Below are 17,371 nucleotides of genomic sequence, written 5' to 3'. Positions count from 1 at the left end.
ACAAAGCACTTTCTTCTGAAATGTAATTATTTATTTTTAAATGTACAATAATATTATTTATGAAGGCCCTTGTAAACGAGAACAGTAAATTGGCACACAAGCAACTAACAGTGTATGGAGGTGTATGCTCAATACAAAATTATAACTAACTCCTCATAGCTCAGCCACAAAATTGGAAGAGACAATTGATGAAAGAAGAAATTTAAGAATTAGTGTGCCACCCAATAAAAATAATAAATGGCTTAGTATAAATAAATACAAAATATTTGTTCAACTCAAAGTCTGAAAGGTTGACAGCAATACAGTTGGTTTTTTGTTTTCTCAAATCCTTGGCATCAGGTCAATGAACTGCCGTATAGTGCCTTCAGAACTATTCACACCCCTTGACTTTTTCCACATTTTGCTGTTACAAAGTGGGATTAAAATTGATTTCATTGTATTTTTTGTGTGAATGATCTACACAAAATACTCATGTCAAAGTGGAAGAAAAATACATATAATAACCCCCCCGCCCCACTAATATAAGTATTCAACTCCCGAGTCAATACATGTCACAAAAAACAAAAAACAAATAAATCACCTTTAGCAGCGATTAGAGCTGAGTCTTTCTGGGTAAGTGTAAGAGCTTTCCACACCTGGATTGTGCAACATTTTCCCATTGCTCGTTTAAAAATTCTTCAAGCTCTGTCACATTGGTTGATCATTGATAGACAAGCAGATTTAAGTCCAAACTGTAACTCAACCACTCAGGAAAATTCACTGCCTTCTTGGTAAGCAACTCCAGTATTTTAGGTTATTGTCCTGCTAAAAGGTGAATTAATCTCCCAGTGTCTGGTGGAAAGCAGACTGAACCAGGTTTTGCTCTAGGATTTTACCTGTGCTTAGCTCTATTCCGCTTATTCTTTTATCCTGAAAAACTCCAGAGTCCTTAACGATTACAAGAATACCCATAACATGATGCAGCCACCACTATGCTTTAACATTTTTATTCTGTACAGGCTTCTTCCTTTTAACTCTGTCAATTAGATTAGTATTGTGGACTAACTACAATGTTGTTGATCCATCCTCAATTTTCTCCTATCACAGCCATTACACTCTGGGACTGTTTTAAAAAGTCACCATCCATGAGCGCTTACCTTCCTCTCTGGCAACTGAGTTAGGAAGGACGCATGTATCTTTGTAGTGACTAGGTGTATTGATAAACCATCCAATGTGTAATTAATAACTTCACCATGCTCAAAGGGATATTCAATGTCTGTTTATTTTTAAATTGTACCCATGTACCAATAGGTGCCCTTCTTTGCGAGGCATTGGAAAACGTCCCTGCTCTTTGTGGTTGAATCTGTGTTTGAAATTCACTGCTCGACTGAGGGTCCTTACAGTTAATTGTATGTGTGGGGTACAGAAATTAGGCAGTCATTCAAAAATAAACACATGCAACGTATTATGTGACTTGGTAAGCAACTGTTTACTCCTGAAATGATTTAGGCTTGCCATAACAAAGGGGTTGAATACTTATTGACTGAAGAAAAATAAAACATTCTAAAAACATAATTCCACTTTGACATTATGGGTATTGTGTGTAGGCCAGTGACAACAAATCTCAATTAAATCCATTTTAATTCAGCCTGTAAAACAACAAAATGTGGAAAAAGTCAAGGGGTGTTAATACTTTCTGAAGGCACTGTAAAACAAAAATTGACAGGCACATACAAAAATACTGCTCAATATATGGGGCATTGAACAGTCAGCATTGTTCAGACACGAGGAAACAGAATCATTAGAACATATTTTCTGGTACTCTCCATTGGTGTCTCGCTTTTGGAGTCTGGTCCAGGAATGGTTGTTATGTCATAATATCAGGGTTCCGATGGACCTGCAAACCGTATTGTTCGGGGATCCGAAAAACCACAATCAGTCAATGGGAAATATCATTATACTCTAGGGTAAAGTATTTATTTTTAGGGCAATATCGGTAGAAATGTTACAAATAGGAAGGTTCATAGTAAAATGGAGAGTTGTATTGCAAAAGTAAATAGCAAAATGGCATTATACTGGAAAGATGGTTTAATCTGTGGACATCAAAGGGTTGGTGTTAAAAATAAAAAATAAAAAAATTAAATTATTTATTTTTTATTTCACCTTTATTTAACCAGGTAGGCTAGTTGAGAACAAGCCCTCATTTACAACTGCGACCTGGCCATTGCCCGCTGTGCGTGAAAATCCAGTACTTCAAGAAAAAGGAAATTAGGAATATATGTATAATTAGTGAACTACAGGTATCGTAGATGTGAGTAAAATAGCTGTAAGTAGCAGTAGAAATATTGTTGTCTGTTTGTTTACACCAATTAGGGTAGATGATGGTAGGGGAGGAGGAAAAATGTATAGAGAAAATAAATTATGCAAGCAATGAAATTTACAGGACCTTCAATCTATCTGTAATATTAAAGACAAAAATACAAACATATACAGGGCCTAAGAGACAGGGCCCAACAGACAGGGCCTAACAGACAGAGATTCAGCTACAGAAGACCCTCCTGGGGAGGGCCTCCCCAGATCAATAGAGAGAAGCAATTAATGCTTTCAGGGGAGGGGAAGGTCTTCAGACTAAATTAACAGGTCTACTGTAGTGCATTAGCCAGCATGGCAGTACTAACGGGACCAGGGCTTTCCAACCCTGTTCCAGTCCTGTAGGTTTTCGTTCATACCCTAATCTAGCACACCTGGGATTGAATTGAAAACCGACAGGAACAGGGTTGGAGAGCCCTGAACTAGACCGTACCTGAGGAGATGTCTATGCGCATGTTCTTCTTCTGGGTAACGTTGATGTAGACAGTGACCTTCCCCTCGGTGAGGCCCACCTCCACCACACCGTCGGCCAGGGCCGTGTAGAGGAGCAGACCGCTGGGGTTCCATGTTCGGAAGGACAGGCTGACCGACAGGGTGTCACTGTCCGACAGCCCCGGAAGACGCAGGAAGCTGGTGGCGTTGAAGAACAAGGGGAAGGAGTGTGTCTCACTGCAGGAGAACGTCAGGTTCCTCTGTAAGGTGGATAGAAAGTATAATAGTACATGGGTCTACAAGTTAGGGCAGCTTTTCCTTCTTGACTTTAGCAACAACAACAAAAATGTTATTTACACAACGTATAAACAAAGCTAGGATATATTTAGCTTATATACCATTTTTTAGGTGCTTTTTAGATAGCAAACAGGTCTATAAATTAGGGCAGATTTTCCCTGTTGATTTAAGCTCAAGACATTGGCACAACCATATAAACATAGTTGGCATATATTTTCCATAAGAGGCGCATCAGAAAACCTAAGGTGCTTTTTTAAATGTACATTTTGAGGTTTAATACATGAGAAAATGCATTATTTCAGAGCGACACAGAAAATCACTCATCATACAGCAGCACTTGACAAAAAACTATTTTGGCTTCTCTTATCAAAGCTGACCTTTCTCCCTCTACTTGTGCTGAACACAAAGCATGCAATTCAACACCAAGGAACATGCTCACAGGAAAACAAAACAAGCTAAGAGGCACATAAGAAGTGAAATCAATAATAATGGTTGGATCCATACTTCAGCACAGTAATGGCTCACACACCATCACATACCATTGACAACTGAGCAGTAATTGTCCTGTGCTAAACGTTGAGGACTTCTGAAGCTCGACACATTTAGTGGGTTCGATCCCATTGCATGGAATACTTTTTTATTCAACATTTCCCAAATGAAAAGAAAAACGACACGTAATAAATATTTTTGCATCTTTGCTAAAATGAATTTAACGTTTTAAATGTATTCCAGAGATGCATGTACATACATTTGCATCTTTGCTCATTTGCATGCCTGACAATATTCCAGAAATGCATGGCTATGACATCTAGCCTATAGGGTGGCCAAAGTGGTTCCTAATTCGGCTTCTTAAATTATGTATTGATCAATGGAGAATTTTTTGGGGGGCCACCAAGCCAAAACTTAACCAGTGATTTTTTTAAAACCTTTTGATTTCACAATTTTAACATTCTGTCATAAAGAGCACATGTCCAACTTAATAAAAGACATGTCCCATCTCAAGAGGCTTTTCTAATAATGTTTTATTTGAGTTAGTTATCGATTTAAACAAAAACACAATATGTCAAAGTGTTGGTCTAGATCTTGCGCGTCCAATGAGTGGTATTATATGGCTCTACAGTGGATGGTTTACCGGTGTTATGGTGCATTCGTAACCAAGTGGGAAGTGGGAATTTACCACGTAAGGGAAAAATCCATTTGAACAGCCCTCCAACTGGTAATTACTAGTTAAATCCGCCATGAATCCCCATGGAAGCTTGTTGTATTTTTACCACAAAAACATAGTTAGACAGGCAAGACATTTTTTATCTATGGGTTGACGTGTTATGCTCGAGACGTTCAGATTTTTACCACAAAACACCAGAAAATGGCCAAAAAGACTATCATTTGACTATTACTGTAGATGTTCAATATTTCTTTTCAAATAAATATTTTAAAAGGAATAGTTTCACCATATTAAAGAGTTTAGTTTGAGTAACAGGCTTGACCTTAAAATGAGAGATAGACGTAAATGAATCTAATCACTAAGTAAACTAATCACACTAAATGAATAATAATCTTCCCGAAATAACTTTGTCAAAGCAACAAAATAACAAAGGCTAAGCCATGATTGTCTATAATGGGACATGCCGAGAGATGAGTTCGGATTGGTCTGCCATGTAGCGCGCTTCTGTCTATAACATGAGCTGGCCAGTATGTGTAGGTAATTCGGTAAACGGTGCTTTTTTAAAAGATATCACATAGTAGAATTGCAAAAGTGTTGCTCTCCACTTTCTGGAAGACAGAGTTTTGAAATTAGTGAAATGCCCTGCGGAATTAGAGTATGATAGCTAGGGAGATAGAGAAAATTCTGCTGTTTGATTGCAAATATGCAGAGGGAGTCAAAAAGAGAACACACAGAAAGCTGTTGTATAGAACACCTGTCTCCAGATTACATCTTCAAACTAAGGGCAACCATGGTATCCGTGACAGAGAGGAAGAAGCGTCTATCCATGTACACGGGTAAGATAGTCTAGCTAGCTACATTTTCAGAAATTACACGGTTCTAAATGTCAGAAAGTCATTTTCATTTAAAGTTAAAGCGTACTGTTAGGTAGCTAGCTAACTTTAGCTGGCAGTCTCGATAGCTAATGTTACGTGTATGATGTGTGTAGTAATATTATTTGGATCTCAGAGCCATTTTCATTGCTAGTTAACATTGAACCTGGTTGGTTAGTTACCTGCAGATTCATGCAGGGTAGTAACGTTATGAGTTGGGATTATGGTTTACTGTTTAGCTAGCTACATGTCTAAACGAAAGACTCCAATATGCAAGTAACCATTTCAATAGAATGTTCATGATGCCCCAATCACCACCAAGCCTGTCTCTCCTCTCTGGGGAGGTTCCCATTGCTTGGAAGGCAGCCATGGTGCATCCTTTATTTAAGGGGAGATTAAGCGGATCCTAACTGTTTTAGGCAAATATCTATTTTGCCCTGTTTATCAGAAGTGTTGGAAAACACTTGTCAATCAACTGACTGGCTTTCTTGATGTCTACAGTTCTCTCTGGTATGCAATATTGTTTCTGCTCAGGTTATGTATGTGTCACTGCAACCTTAAAAAGGTCCTACATGATGTCACCATTCCCCTTGATTCTAAGCAATGTTGTGCTGCTATTTTTATTGACTTGGTCAAAGCTTTTGATACGGTAGACCAGGTATTCCCACGATGCAATGCCATCGGGGTTACGCCAAATAAAAATGGGATTCACATGTTTTTTTTATTGACAATAAAAATATATATTTCTTCACATTTTCAAACAGTCAAATTATATTTCTAACGGGGCTATACGTTTGGGTGAAGTTTTTTTCTCGCCCGAGTAGCCTCGTTTCACTGCCCAAAATAAAATTAATCCATCTAGTGTTCAGCAAAATAACAACACAATGTCAAATACAGGTAGCCAAGTCAAATAATTAACATCCAATCACATTAACCGTTACTCTCTAACGGGAATTCCACTAACGGTCCGTATATAGCCAAACGTAGCCGTTGCTCATGTTGGTATCTGTACTGATGGCGCAAAAGCCATGACAAGGAGATATAGTGGAGTGGTAACGTGCGTGCAAACAGTTGCTCCTGACACCACTTGGGTACACTGCAGCATCCACCGAGAGGCTCTTGCTGCCAAGGGAATGCCTGACAGCTTGAAAGATGTTTTGGACACTACAGTGAAAATGGTTAACTTTGTTAAAGCAAGGCCTCTGAACTCTCGTGTATTTTCCTGCACTATGCAATGATATGGGCAGCGACCATGTAACGCTTTCACAACATGCGCTGTTTAACAAGGGGCAAAGTATTGACACGTTTCCTTGAATTGACAGACGAGCTTAAAGTTCTCTTTACTGATCATCATTTTCACTTGTCTGACTGCTTGCATGATGACAAGTTTCTCACATGACTGGCCTATCTGGGTGATGTTTTTTCCTCACCTGAATGATCTGAATCTAGGATTACACGGACTCTACGCAACTATATTTAATGTGGTGGACAAAATCGAGGCTATGATTAAGAAGATGGAGAAGGACAACACACAGGTCTTTCCATCATTGTATGATTTTTTTGTGTGCAAATGAACTCAAGTTTACAGACAATGTCAAATGTGATATAGCAAAGCACCAGAGATAGTTGGGTGCGCAATTACGCAGGTACCTTCCCGAAACAGATGACACAAACAACTGAATTCGTTATCCCTTTCATGCCCTGCCTCCAGTCCACTTACCAATATCTGAACAAGAGAGCCTCATCGAAATTGCAACAAGCGGTTCTGTGAAAATTTAATTTAAATCAGAAGCCACTGACAGATTTCTGGTTTGGGCTGCGCTCAGAGTATCCTGCCTTGGCAGATCGCGCTGTTAAGACACTGATGCCCTTTGTAACCACGTACCTATGTAAGAGTGAATTCTAGGCCTCACTAGCAGACTGTGCGTGGACAATGATGTGTGGAAAATGATTTAAGACTGAGACTCTCCAATACAACCCAACATTGCAGAGTTATGTACATCCTTTCAAGCACACCCTTCTCATTAACCTGTGGTGAGTTATTCACAATTTTCAGGTTTATTTGTAAGATGGCTAAATAAAGAGCAAAACTATTGATTATTATTACCAAATCGGAGGGCCTGTTGTCCAGACCTCTGGCAGTCTCTTTGGGGGTGCCACAGGGATCAATCCTCAGGCCGACTCTTTTCTCTGTATACATCAATGATGTCGCGCTTGCTGCTGGTGATTCTCTGATCCACCTCTACGCAGACGACACCATTCTGTATACTTCTGGGCCTTCTTTGGACACTGTTAACAAACCTCCATATGAGCTTCAATGCCATAGACTTAGAATATGTGGACAACTACAAATACCTAGGTGTCTGGTTAGACTGTAAAATCTCCATCCAGACTCACATTAAAACTCTTGGGATAGGGGGCAGCATTTTCACTTTTGGATGAATAGCGTGCCCAGAGTGAACGTCCTCCTACTCTGTCCCAGATGCTAATATATGCATATTATTAGTAGTATTGGATAGAAAACACTGAAGTTTCTAAAACTGTTTGAATGATGTCTGCGAGTATAACAGAACTCATATGACAGGCGAAAACCTGAGAAAAATCCAACCAGGATGTGGGACATCTGAGGTTTGTAGTTTTTCAAAGCTTGGCCAACCGAATACACATTGAGATATGGATAAAGTTGCACTTCCTACGGCTTCCACTAGATGTCAACAGTCTTTAGAAACTTGAATGAGGATTCTACTATAAAGGAGGGGCTCGTGAGACCTCTGAGTCCGAGGTCTGGCAGAGTGTCTCAGTCTCGTGACGCGTGCTCCCGACAGATTTACCTCTCGTTCCAGAGCTTTTCTTTAGACATAGGAATTCTCTGGTTGGAACATTATTGATGTTTTATGTTAAAAACATCCTAAAGATTGATTCCATACATCGTTTGACATGTTTCTAAAGGACTGTAACGGAACTGAGTTTTTGTCTGGACGAAGTGCCTGCGCCTCATGAAGATGGATTACTGGGCTGAACACGCTAACTGGCTATTTGGACATAAATGGACTTTATGGAACAAATCAGTCATTTATTGTCGAACTGTGATTCCTGGGAGTGCCTTCTGATGAAGATCATCAAAGGTAAGTGAATATTTATGGTGTTATTTCCAGTTTCTGTTGACTCCAAAATGGCGGATATTCCTCTGGCTGTTTTGGGTTTTTTCCGTAAAGTTTTTTAAAAATCGGACACAGAGGTTGCATTAAGGAGAAGTCTATCTTTTATCAATGTTTATTATGAGTATTTCTGCAAAATCACCAGATGTTTTGGAATCAAAACATTACTGCACGTAACACACCAATGTAAACTGAGAATTTTGGATATAAATATGCACATTATCGAACAAAACATACATGTATTGTGTAACATGATGTCCTATGAGTGTCATCTGATGAAGATCATCACAGGTTAGTGATACATTTTATCTATATTTCTGCTTTTTGTGACTCCTCTCTTAGGCTGGAAAAATGACCGTTTTTTTTTGACTTGGCTATGACCTAAATCATATGTTGTGCTTTCGCTGTATAGCATGTTTGAAATCGGACACGATGGGAAGATTAACAAGATGTTCATCTTTCATTTGCTGTATTGTACTTGTTAATGTGTGCCATTTTTCAGCTGAATGTTGTCGAGGGGTTCCGCTAGTGGAACGCCTGCCCTAGAAAGGTTTTAAGCATCTCCAATCCAAAATTAAATCTAGAATCGGCTTCCTATTTCGCAACAAAGCATCCTTCACTCATGCTGCCAAACACACCCTCATAAAACTGACTATCCTACCGATCCTTGACTTCGGCGATGTCATTTACAAAATAGCCTCCAACACTCTACTCAGCAAATTGGATGCAGTCTATCACAGTGCCATCCGTTTTGTCACCAAAGCCCTATATACTACCCACCACTGCGACCTGTATGCTCTCATTGGCTGGCCCTCGCTTCATATTCTTCGCCAAACCCACTGGCTCCAGGTCATCTATAAGTCTTTGCTAGGTAAAGCCCGCATTATCTCAGCTCACTGGTCACCATAGCAGCACCGGTAGCATGCGCTCCAGCAGGTATATTTCACTGGTCACCCCCAAAGCCAATTCCTCCTTCGGCCGCCTTTCCTTCCAGTTCTCTGCTGCCAATGACTGGAACGAACTGCAAAAATCACTGAAGCTGGAGACTCACATCTCCCTCACTAGCTTTAAGCACCAGCTGTCAGAGCAGCTCACAGATCACTGCACATAGCTAATCTGTAAATAGCCCATCCAACTACCTGATCCCTATTCTGTTATTTATTTTGCTCCTTTGCACCCCAGTATCTCTACTTGCACACTCATCTTCTGCACATCCATCACTCCAGTGTTTAATCACTATATTGTAATTAATTCACCACTATGGCCTATTTATTACCTTACCTCACTTGTCCTACCTCATTTGCATATATTGTATATAGACTTGTTCTATTGTATTATTGACTGTATGTTTGTTAATTCCATGTGTAACAACTCTGTGTTGTTGTTTATGTCGCACTGCTTTGCTTTATCTTGGCCAGGTCGCAGTTGTAAATGTGAACTTGTTCTCAACTAGCCTAACTGGTTAAATAAAGGTGAAAACAAATAAAAAATAAACCAGCCTTTAGTCTTGAAATCTTTGGTTGTTCACATGTGAATCCTTAAAGAGATTGGTGGGGCTAAGACTTAAGAGGGTGTGAACGATGCTGAATGGGTGTAGAGAAAGAAGTGGTTTACCAAAAGATTCAATGGCCATTTTCTCAAAAGTGAGGTTACAAGTTTATCAACTTTCAAAGCAGAATTACTTTTCCATTGTTCTTCAACTGTGGTGTATGATATACAATTTTCTAGCTTGGAGTCTCTACTTTTATCCAATGTAAAAAACACAATTTCAAATTTTGCTACATAAGACCGAAACGAGCCGGTCGGTCACATTTTCACAATATTATTCCGACCTCATAGTATTGAAATATATTCAAAACATTTTTGACTGCACTAGGCCTTTAAATACATTCCATAATATATGTTGTAATTTATTTAAAATGTATGAATGAAAATGTTTTTATACATTATTTGGCCAATTTAAAATATTTCACGTGTATCCTAAAATATTTAGCTAAAAATACTTTTAAAATGTTTCCATATAGGATGACTTCTAAGAAATTAATTTGTTTTCTGTCATAATCACCACAAGGTAAGAGTATCTTCTCTTCTGATTTATGCTACAGTCAGTGTACTGAGATGCACTATACTGTTTTATTGTAGTGCCTCAGTGAAAAAGGATCATTATATTGAAGTGAGGTGTTGCAACACTGGACTTTCCAAGTAAGTAATCACAAATACATGGCTGTTCTTACCGTTTATGTTTTCAAGGCATACCAGTGAATCACAAACCACCTAGAAAAGATGCTACTCAGATGTACAAAACATGTCAGAGAAAGGTTCTTACAAAACTTGAAGTATCAATTTTCTTCCTCTTGACCAGGTTGGTAATGTTATCTCCGTTGTAGGTGATGCCCTCCATGCAGCCAACAAAGTTCTCCCTGCCTCCCGAGCTGGGCTTGGCAGAGAAGGGCATGCCTCCAAAACTGATCTAGAGGACACAGAAGGAGAAGAGGAAAAGGGGTCAAGTATTATTTGAAGAGGCTCTGCAGCAGGAGCCACACCTCAGAGCAATTTGTCGCTTTGAATCAAATCAATACAGCAGCATACATCCCTTCAGAGAGTATATTGGTTTTCGCTTGTGCCTGATTGCATTAATCTCCACTTTATAATGAATGTATGTATGGTGTTGTGGTTTTTTACTTCTCTTTCCCTGCGGAGCCAAAGTAATTTCCTTCGGTATCGCACACCGATAATTACACAGACAAACCTAAAAGCTGAGCTTTGTACACACAGGGGAGCCGCAGTACAGAGAGAGCTTGCTCCGATTTGGCATCTGTGAACTAACACATCTTCACACAGACGTCTGAGTAACCTGACTCACAGGAGCCAAAGTATCTAATTAAATAATCTCTCATATCCCCTCTCCTCGTAGAGATAGGGAGGTATGTGAGGAAATGAACCAGAACAATATACAATACAACTTTATTGGGAGGGTTGTAGAAACGCACCGCATATACAATACAATTTTATAGGAATGGATGGAGAAATTAACCAAGACAATATACAAACTATATAGGATTGGAGTCATTAAAATTCCTGTTAATTTAGAAAGTAAATCAAATTTAAATTTCATATTTTCCCAATTGAAAAGCATTGAAGAAAATTTGAAATTTCAGTGTATTTCCTGAATTGACATTTTTATGGAATTGACCCCAACCCTGATAGTGGTTACTCTTTTTGCTTCCCTCCCTAAGACAATACACAATAAAACTGTGGCCTACCTCATAGTCCAGGTCAAGATGATCAAATTCCCCGTTGGTGCGGAAGTGCTGCGTGTGGAGATCCAGGGTAAAGTTGACATTCCGTCGGTAACGCTCGATAATTACGGAGTGCCAGTGGTCATCATCCAATAAACTTCCGCTTGTCACGGAGGTGTGCCCGAGGATGGAACCATACTGATTGCTGCCTGAAGTTTACAAGACATAAACTGATTGAATTCAAGAAAATGCTTAAGGCGACATTTTTCCTATAAACAACAGTCTGACATAGTGAGATAACATTTTACAAATGCTAATTTGTGTAGAATACTGTGATGAATAATTATCTTTCTGACAACAACTATTACTGAAATCCATCAAATAAAAACTGAAGATGATTAATGCATAAGGGCCAGTCATATTAGCAAATATGCAGGAATTGTATCAAGTTTCATCAACTGCCATAAGTAATTGCCATAAGAAGCTATATTAACAGTGACTACAGTACACTACAGTAGGTATGCATCCATATGGCACTCTGTTCCCTATATCTTGCACTATTTTCGACCAGAGCACTATGGACCTGGTCAAAAGTAGAGCACTAAATAAGGAATAGGGTGCCATTTGGGGTGCACACAGATATCCCATAGACAGGATCAGATAATGGTCCATTACCCAGGTTGATCATGAGCAGTAGTTTGGATCTCTTCAGCTCCAGGCTGATATAGTCTCCCTGCTGTCCCTCCCCATGCAGGAGCACACCGTTACTGGCCGTGGTTTTAAACTTCAGGGAGATGACATCCTTCAAGATCTTCATCTTCTTCATCTTGAAGCGGTAGGATATCACACCCTGGCCTTCGAAGTTGATCACATCCGCCCCTGAGGTCACCGAACAGTGATAAAGGTTACAGAGCTTAATATCCCCTCTACTGTCCTGTGTCAAGGCTTTTGACATTAAAGGTGAGGCAGCTTATACGGATTTCTCTTTTTATAATTGGAGGAAAATAACAACTGCGGGAGAAATGACTGTCTCTAATACATATGACCATGGCTGCAAAGTAAGCTTGGGCAGTATCCAGATTGTCATACCTTCATACTGACCTTGTGCCATATTGGGATATCGGGTAATACTGGCACTGAACACAAGCAAGGGGTGCTATTTTCAAACACCACTGACTCTGTAATATGAAGATTAGCATTGCTAACAAGTACACGATAAACTCCCATAGAGAATGCTATCTAAATGCTAATGAGTGCATTATACAGTCTCTGACCTAATGTATTACGACATCCCAGCTCATAAAGTTATACAAGTAACTAAAAAATACTACAGTTTGCTGCAAGCACAAAACAAATATTAGACAGCAAGGCTCTTGATTTAGGAGGGGATTCTCTGCTGTTACCAAGTGAAGCTTGATTTTGGAAGAAGCTAACCCCTTAGTTAGCTCTCGAAAGCTCTAGGCGGCATTCTGACTTCTCCCTAAAAATGTTCAGCCATTAGCTTCGTCTCCGACTGGCTCATGTGTACTACAATCCCAATGCTGTTTTAAAAAGTTTAGACATTTCAACAATCATCGCTGGCTTTTGAAACATATGTCCTTATCGTTCATCAGTGAGAAAGAATCCTTCAAATAAAAAAAGACACTTCAATGTAGCAGTTCTGCACATATCCATACAGCCATGGGTGCCTCCATCCGACGAAACTACACTTCAGCTACACTTCCCGAGTTATGCTTACACACAGTTGTTCAGAGCACGCCAGTTAGCAATTAGTACAGGTGGTCACCTCTTGTCTTCTGTCTGATTTTCGTAAACATGCGCTGTAACATTGACTTATGGCCATGTGAGAACACTAACTCTAATCCTATCAAGGTGTGTATCAATTTAGTTTTGTATTTTTTATTATTTCTTGCTGATATTTAAGATAATGTCCTTATTCTACCTAAACCGTACCGCAAGCGATGCGTGTTAATCTTCAGATTGAGCGTCAGGGCTCTTAACAAAACTCCCCCGAAGAGAAGACGCCTTCGTCCAATGACTCTTATGTGTAATGGAATGGAACAGAGTCATATTCAAGGGCTAACCACTTAGCTTAATAGCTACTAAATTAGCAAACCAAATGCACAACTGTAGAGCATAAAGCATTTTAGACAATTAACTTAATAGTCATAAGATATCTAGCTGGCAAACAGTTTGTTGTGGTCTCCATACTGTAACTACCTGGTGCGTGCTGCACAAGAGTGAATGACTCACAAGGCTCCGGTCTCTCATCGTTCTGTACTTGTAAACAAACACCACCTGAGTGGGGACTACCGGTAAGCTTCATTATGAAAAGTTATGTGACAGGTGAAATGAAGAACGCAATCTTCTTTACTTAAAAAAATTGCTACAAATATTAAAATGTATTAAAAATATATACTTAGAAGAAACCGCTTCAACGGTATTGGTGTTATTGAAATACCCCGGTATACGGTATATAAGCCTACTTCAAGTACTTTTCTGTCTGTTGAGATGTGCCAGCCTACGTGTCTTTAGACAGCAGCATGGCATTGTGATATCACCCTGTGGCAACTTTCTCCTTTCAAAAGGTGCTTTCATCTCTTTACCCGGTCTGACAGTCGGATGCATCTATTTGCTGTTCAATCTTAAGGGCATGGATGGAGTATTCGCAGTCAGGACAAGTGGCCAGGGGGAACTAGACTGTTCAATTACTAGGGCAAACAAGTTTCTCCTGGTCAGTTTTTCCTGTCTATCAGTTTCTACAGTGTGTAATACAGCATAGGATGGACACAATAAAGGGTGGTGTGGCAGGTGAAAGCTTTGAGGAAAGAAATTGATCAGTAAAGCGTGTTTTTCTGGAGTATAAGGTAACAACAGAAACCAGCCAAGGTAAACAGCCGTTCTCCATCTCCTACTCTATCAAAAACCTGTAGCTGTGTGAATGTCGCTGTTGGCACATAGATCAGTAATGTAATTATGTAAACTCAATGGATCTACATTACTGAGCATATTAATACACCCACCTGACAAATATGATACCAAGATAATTAAAACCTTCAGTATTACATATTAATTAAGCCCATATTGGCCAACACCTGATTATTCTCATATTTTCTTCATGTTTTGAATTAAGAGATTCCTTTATGTTCTTCTGTTAAAGGATGTTCGCATATACTATCTCTTGTACAGTAGAGTGAGATGTGCATGGATGTACAGTACCGTACACTCACAGTAAGAACAGCCATAGACTTCCACTCTCAAGCCGATCCTCCCCTCCTCGCTCCACTCAAGTGGGATGATGCGGACGTAGCGTGTTATGATCGCATGCTGCAGATCATGGCGGACCACACTCTCGCTGTTGGAGTTGCCTGAAAATGCCTTGGAAAGCAAACAGAAACATAACCTTTAGGTTCCACATTTTGAAGCCAATTACTGTTCATGGGGAGCATTTCAGATGGTGTGTGATATTATTAAAAGTGCCTTAATAACGAAATAATAATATAGAATCATAATGTGGACCAGTAAATAATATGCTGTTCATTTGTCTGATGTGAGTTTGATAGGCTATACCTAGGAATTCCTATAGGGGCTTCCCAGCGCACTCGTTACAAGCGACTTGAAGCCGAAGCTACATCTCTGTGTGATTTATTTCTATATTTCCCCCTTTCAGGTATGAATGCAATTTAATATATTTGTTAATGTCAGAATGTTAATTAGTCACAGCAAAGGTGTTTAAAGCATTAAATGTGTTATTTGTATGTTCACGTCAAAATGAGCCGCTTTGCTAGCTAGCTTGCTAGAAGGATGCTCACTTACACAAGGTGACTTCGTGATCAGAGCGTGCCCAAGAGAGACGAGCACAGCTCCTGTGTGTGTGGTTGGTGAATGGGAACAATGGAACATTTTCCGAAAATGTGAATGTTGTTGTAATCTAAAGCACTAAATATGAATTCCTTCAAGGTTATACATGTTTTTGTTATTAGGAGGAATTTGCATGCTGATAGGAATGAATCCATACATTATCTAATAAATATAGGAACAGTATATGCAAGGATAATCAATGTGGATAATAAATAGTGGAATTACGTGATGCATTTCATTGTCAATTTAAAGAGCGATAATAAAGGATTAATCAAGCCATTGCAATGTATAAATGAGACAATATTGGTTTATTGAAGAATTGTAACAGTTATGTAATTTAAAGAGAATATTTTGTGCATTTGTAAAAAATTATATATTGTACCCATCTATGTAAATGGTTAATGATTTTATATGAAAAACACTCATTACAAGTGACTTGAAGCTGAAGCTACATCTCTGTGTGATTTATTTCTATATTTCCCCCTTTTAGGGGTATAACAGGTGCACAACCAAAAGGTTTGTAATCCTAAAAAACGGAAATGAATTACTTCTGGTTCGTTCAGCAATTGCTATTGGGAAAATTCATGGGGAAAGAATAAGGTTTTGGGATAAATGCCCGAAAATAAGGTCTGAGATGAACACAGGCTTAGGAGATATTGAATGTTTTGTTCTGAGGTAATATCAGTCAGTCAACATGACCTTCATTAATTATGAAGCCTTTTATGTGCTTTTTTTATTACATACAGTAAATGCTTAAAGATTTACAAAAAGTGACATCAGCTGATGAAGATTATCTCATAGAACAAAATGTATAAAACCTCCTAAGCCTGTGTTCCCCACAGACCTTATTTTCGGCATTTATCCAATAACCCTACAACAAAATTTCCCCATAGGATTTGTTCAACAAACCATGGTGTTAGTGCCTACAAAAATACGCCATTACTATTGCTCACTTTAGGCTATAATTATATTAACAAAGTACAAACATTTAGAAATGATTGTTGATTAAGTAGGCATTTCTGATACACAAATGACAACTAACACACTCACCCATATGTTGCCATCTTGCCGATACGGTCTCCAGTTCTTTCCTGTATCACTGTAGAGGAGTCTGTACTGGGTTGTCCAATCAGAGCTGCTGTACCGGCCCTGTGTGGCAATGAAGGTGACTTGCTTCCTGGTGCCCAGGTCCACCTGCAGCCACTGGTAACGGTCAGTGTCCCCCGGAGACCAGCCTCCAGCACCTGAGATGAGAGAAACAATCAAACCAGCAACCATTAGTATCCTCTGCTTCTATGTGGCAAAACATATGTGAGTGAAGTGAATGAGACTGCAGCTTAAAATAATCAGAAGATAAAAATATTGAGAGGTTACGCTTTCATTCTGAATTATTTTAGTTAATACCTCCTCTCCTGTTGAGCTTTGCGTATCCAGCCCCATATCCACCAGAGTACACTGAGGAGCTGGTAAAAGCTGTGTGAGAGAGTGGTGTGGCCAACACTTCATCACATTTCCCTGGAGGGCAACACAAAACACAAGATATAGACAATGGAGGAATGAGTCATCGTCCCATAAAATGACACTTCAGCGTGTTTTAACAATGTATTTGATTAAGTTATTTTCTTCCTTACAATTGTATTTTACATTACTGCTCCTTACCATAGACAGGTTTTTGGAGAGAATGTCTCTTACCATTCACATCCTTTTCTATAGCAGGCCCCTGGTGGTAATGACTGGAAGCAAAGGCCATTCAATATAAGTACAATATGAATACTGGCAAGGACAATTTCTGTCTGGTTTGGTTATTATTGAACACGTCAATAACAATACATGAATAGCTTTGAAAAATAAATCAAACGTTCAGCCTGTCATGTTCCTGGTAAACACACTCAATCTTGATGAATAACTTTTAAAAGATCAAATCAAATCAAATGTTATTAGTCACATGCGCCGAATACAACAGGTGTAGACATTAAAGTGAAATGCTTACTTACGAGC

The 17,371-nt window shown here is 39.2% G+C and overlaps 1 protein-coding gene across 1 annotated transcript in view; it reads right to left on the bottom strand.

The window, feature by feature from the left end:
- Nucleotides 1-17,371, bottom strand: part of LOC112260516 (contactin-associated protein-like 2) — an 80,101-nt gene that overhangs the window by 27,193 nt on the left and 35,537 nt on the right. The window contains exons 2-8 of the mRNA XM_024435690.2: nt 16,778-16,888; nt 16,424-16,617; nt 14,743-14,890; nt 12,188-12,391; nt 11,537-11,721; nt 10,600-10,743; nt 2,783-3,041 (exon numbers count right to left, since the gene is read on the bottom strand). Coding sequence (XP_024291458.1) covers nt 2,783-3,041; nt 10,600-10,743; nt 11,537-11,721; nt 12,188-12,391; nt 14,743-14,890; nt 16,424-16,617; nt 16,778-16,888 — 1,245 coding nt within the window. The remainder of the gene's footprint in view (nt 1-2,782; nt 3,042-10,599; nt 10,744-11,536; nt 11,722-12,187; nt 12,392-14,742; nt 14,891-16,423; nt 16,618-16,777; nt 16,889-17,371) is intronic.

The sequence above is a fragment of the Oncorhynchus tshawytscha genome, linkage group LG10 (genome assembly GCF_018296145.1).
Source record: "Oncorhynchus tshawytscha isolate Ot180627B linkage group LG10, Otsh_v2.0, whole genome shotgun sequence".
In the NCBI taxonomy this organism is placed as follows: domain Eukaryota; kingdom Metazoa; phylum Chordata; class Actinopteri; order Salmoniformes; family Salmonidae; genus Oncorhynchus; species Oncorhynchus tshawytscha.
Note: the sequence above shows the minus strand (reverse complement) of the source record. Positions and strands in the feature narration are given on the sequence as shown.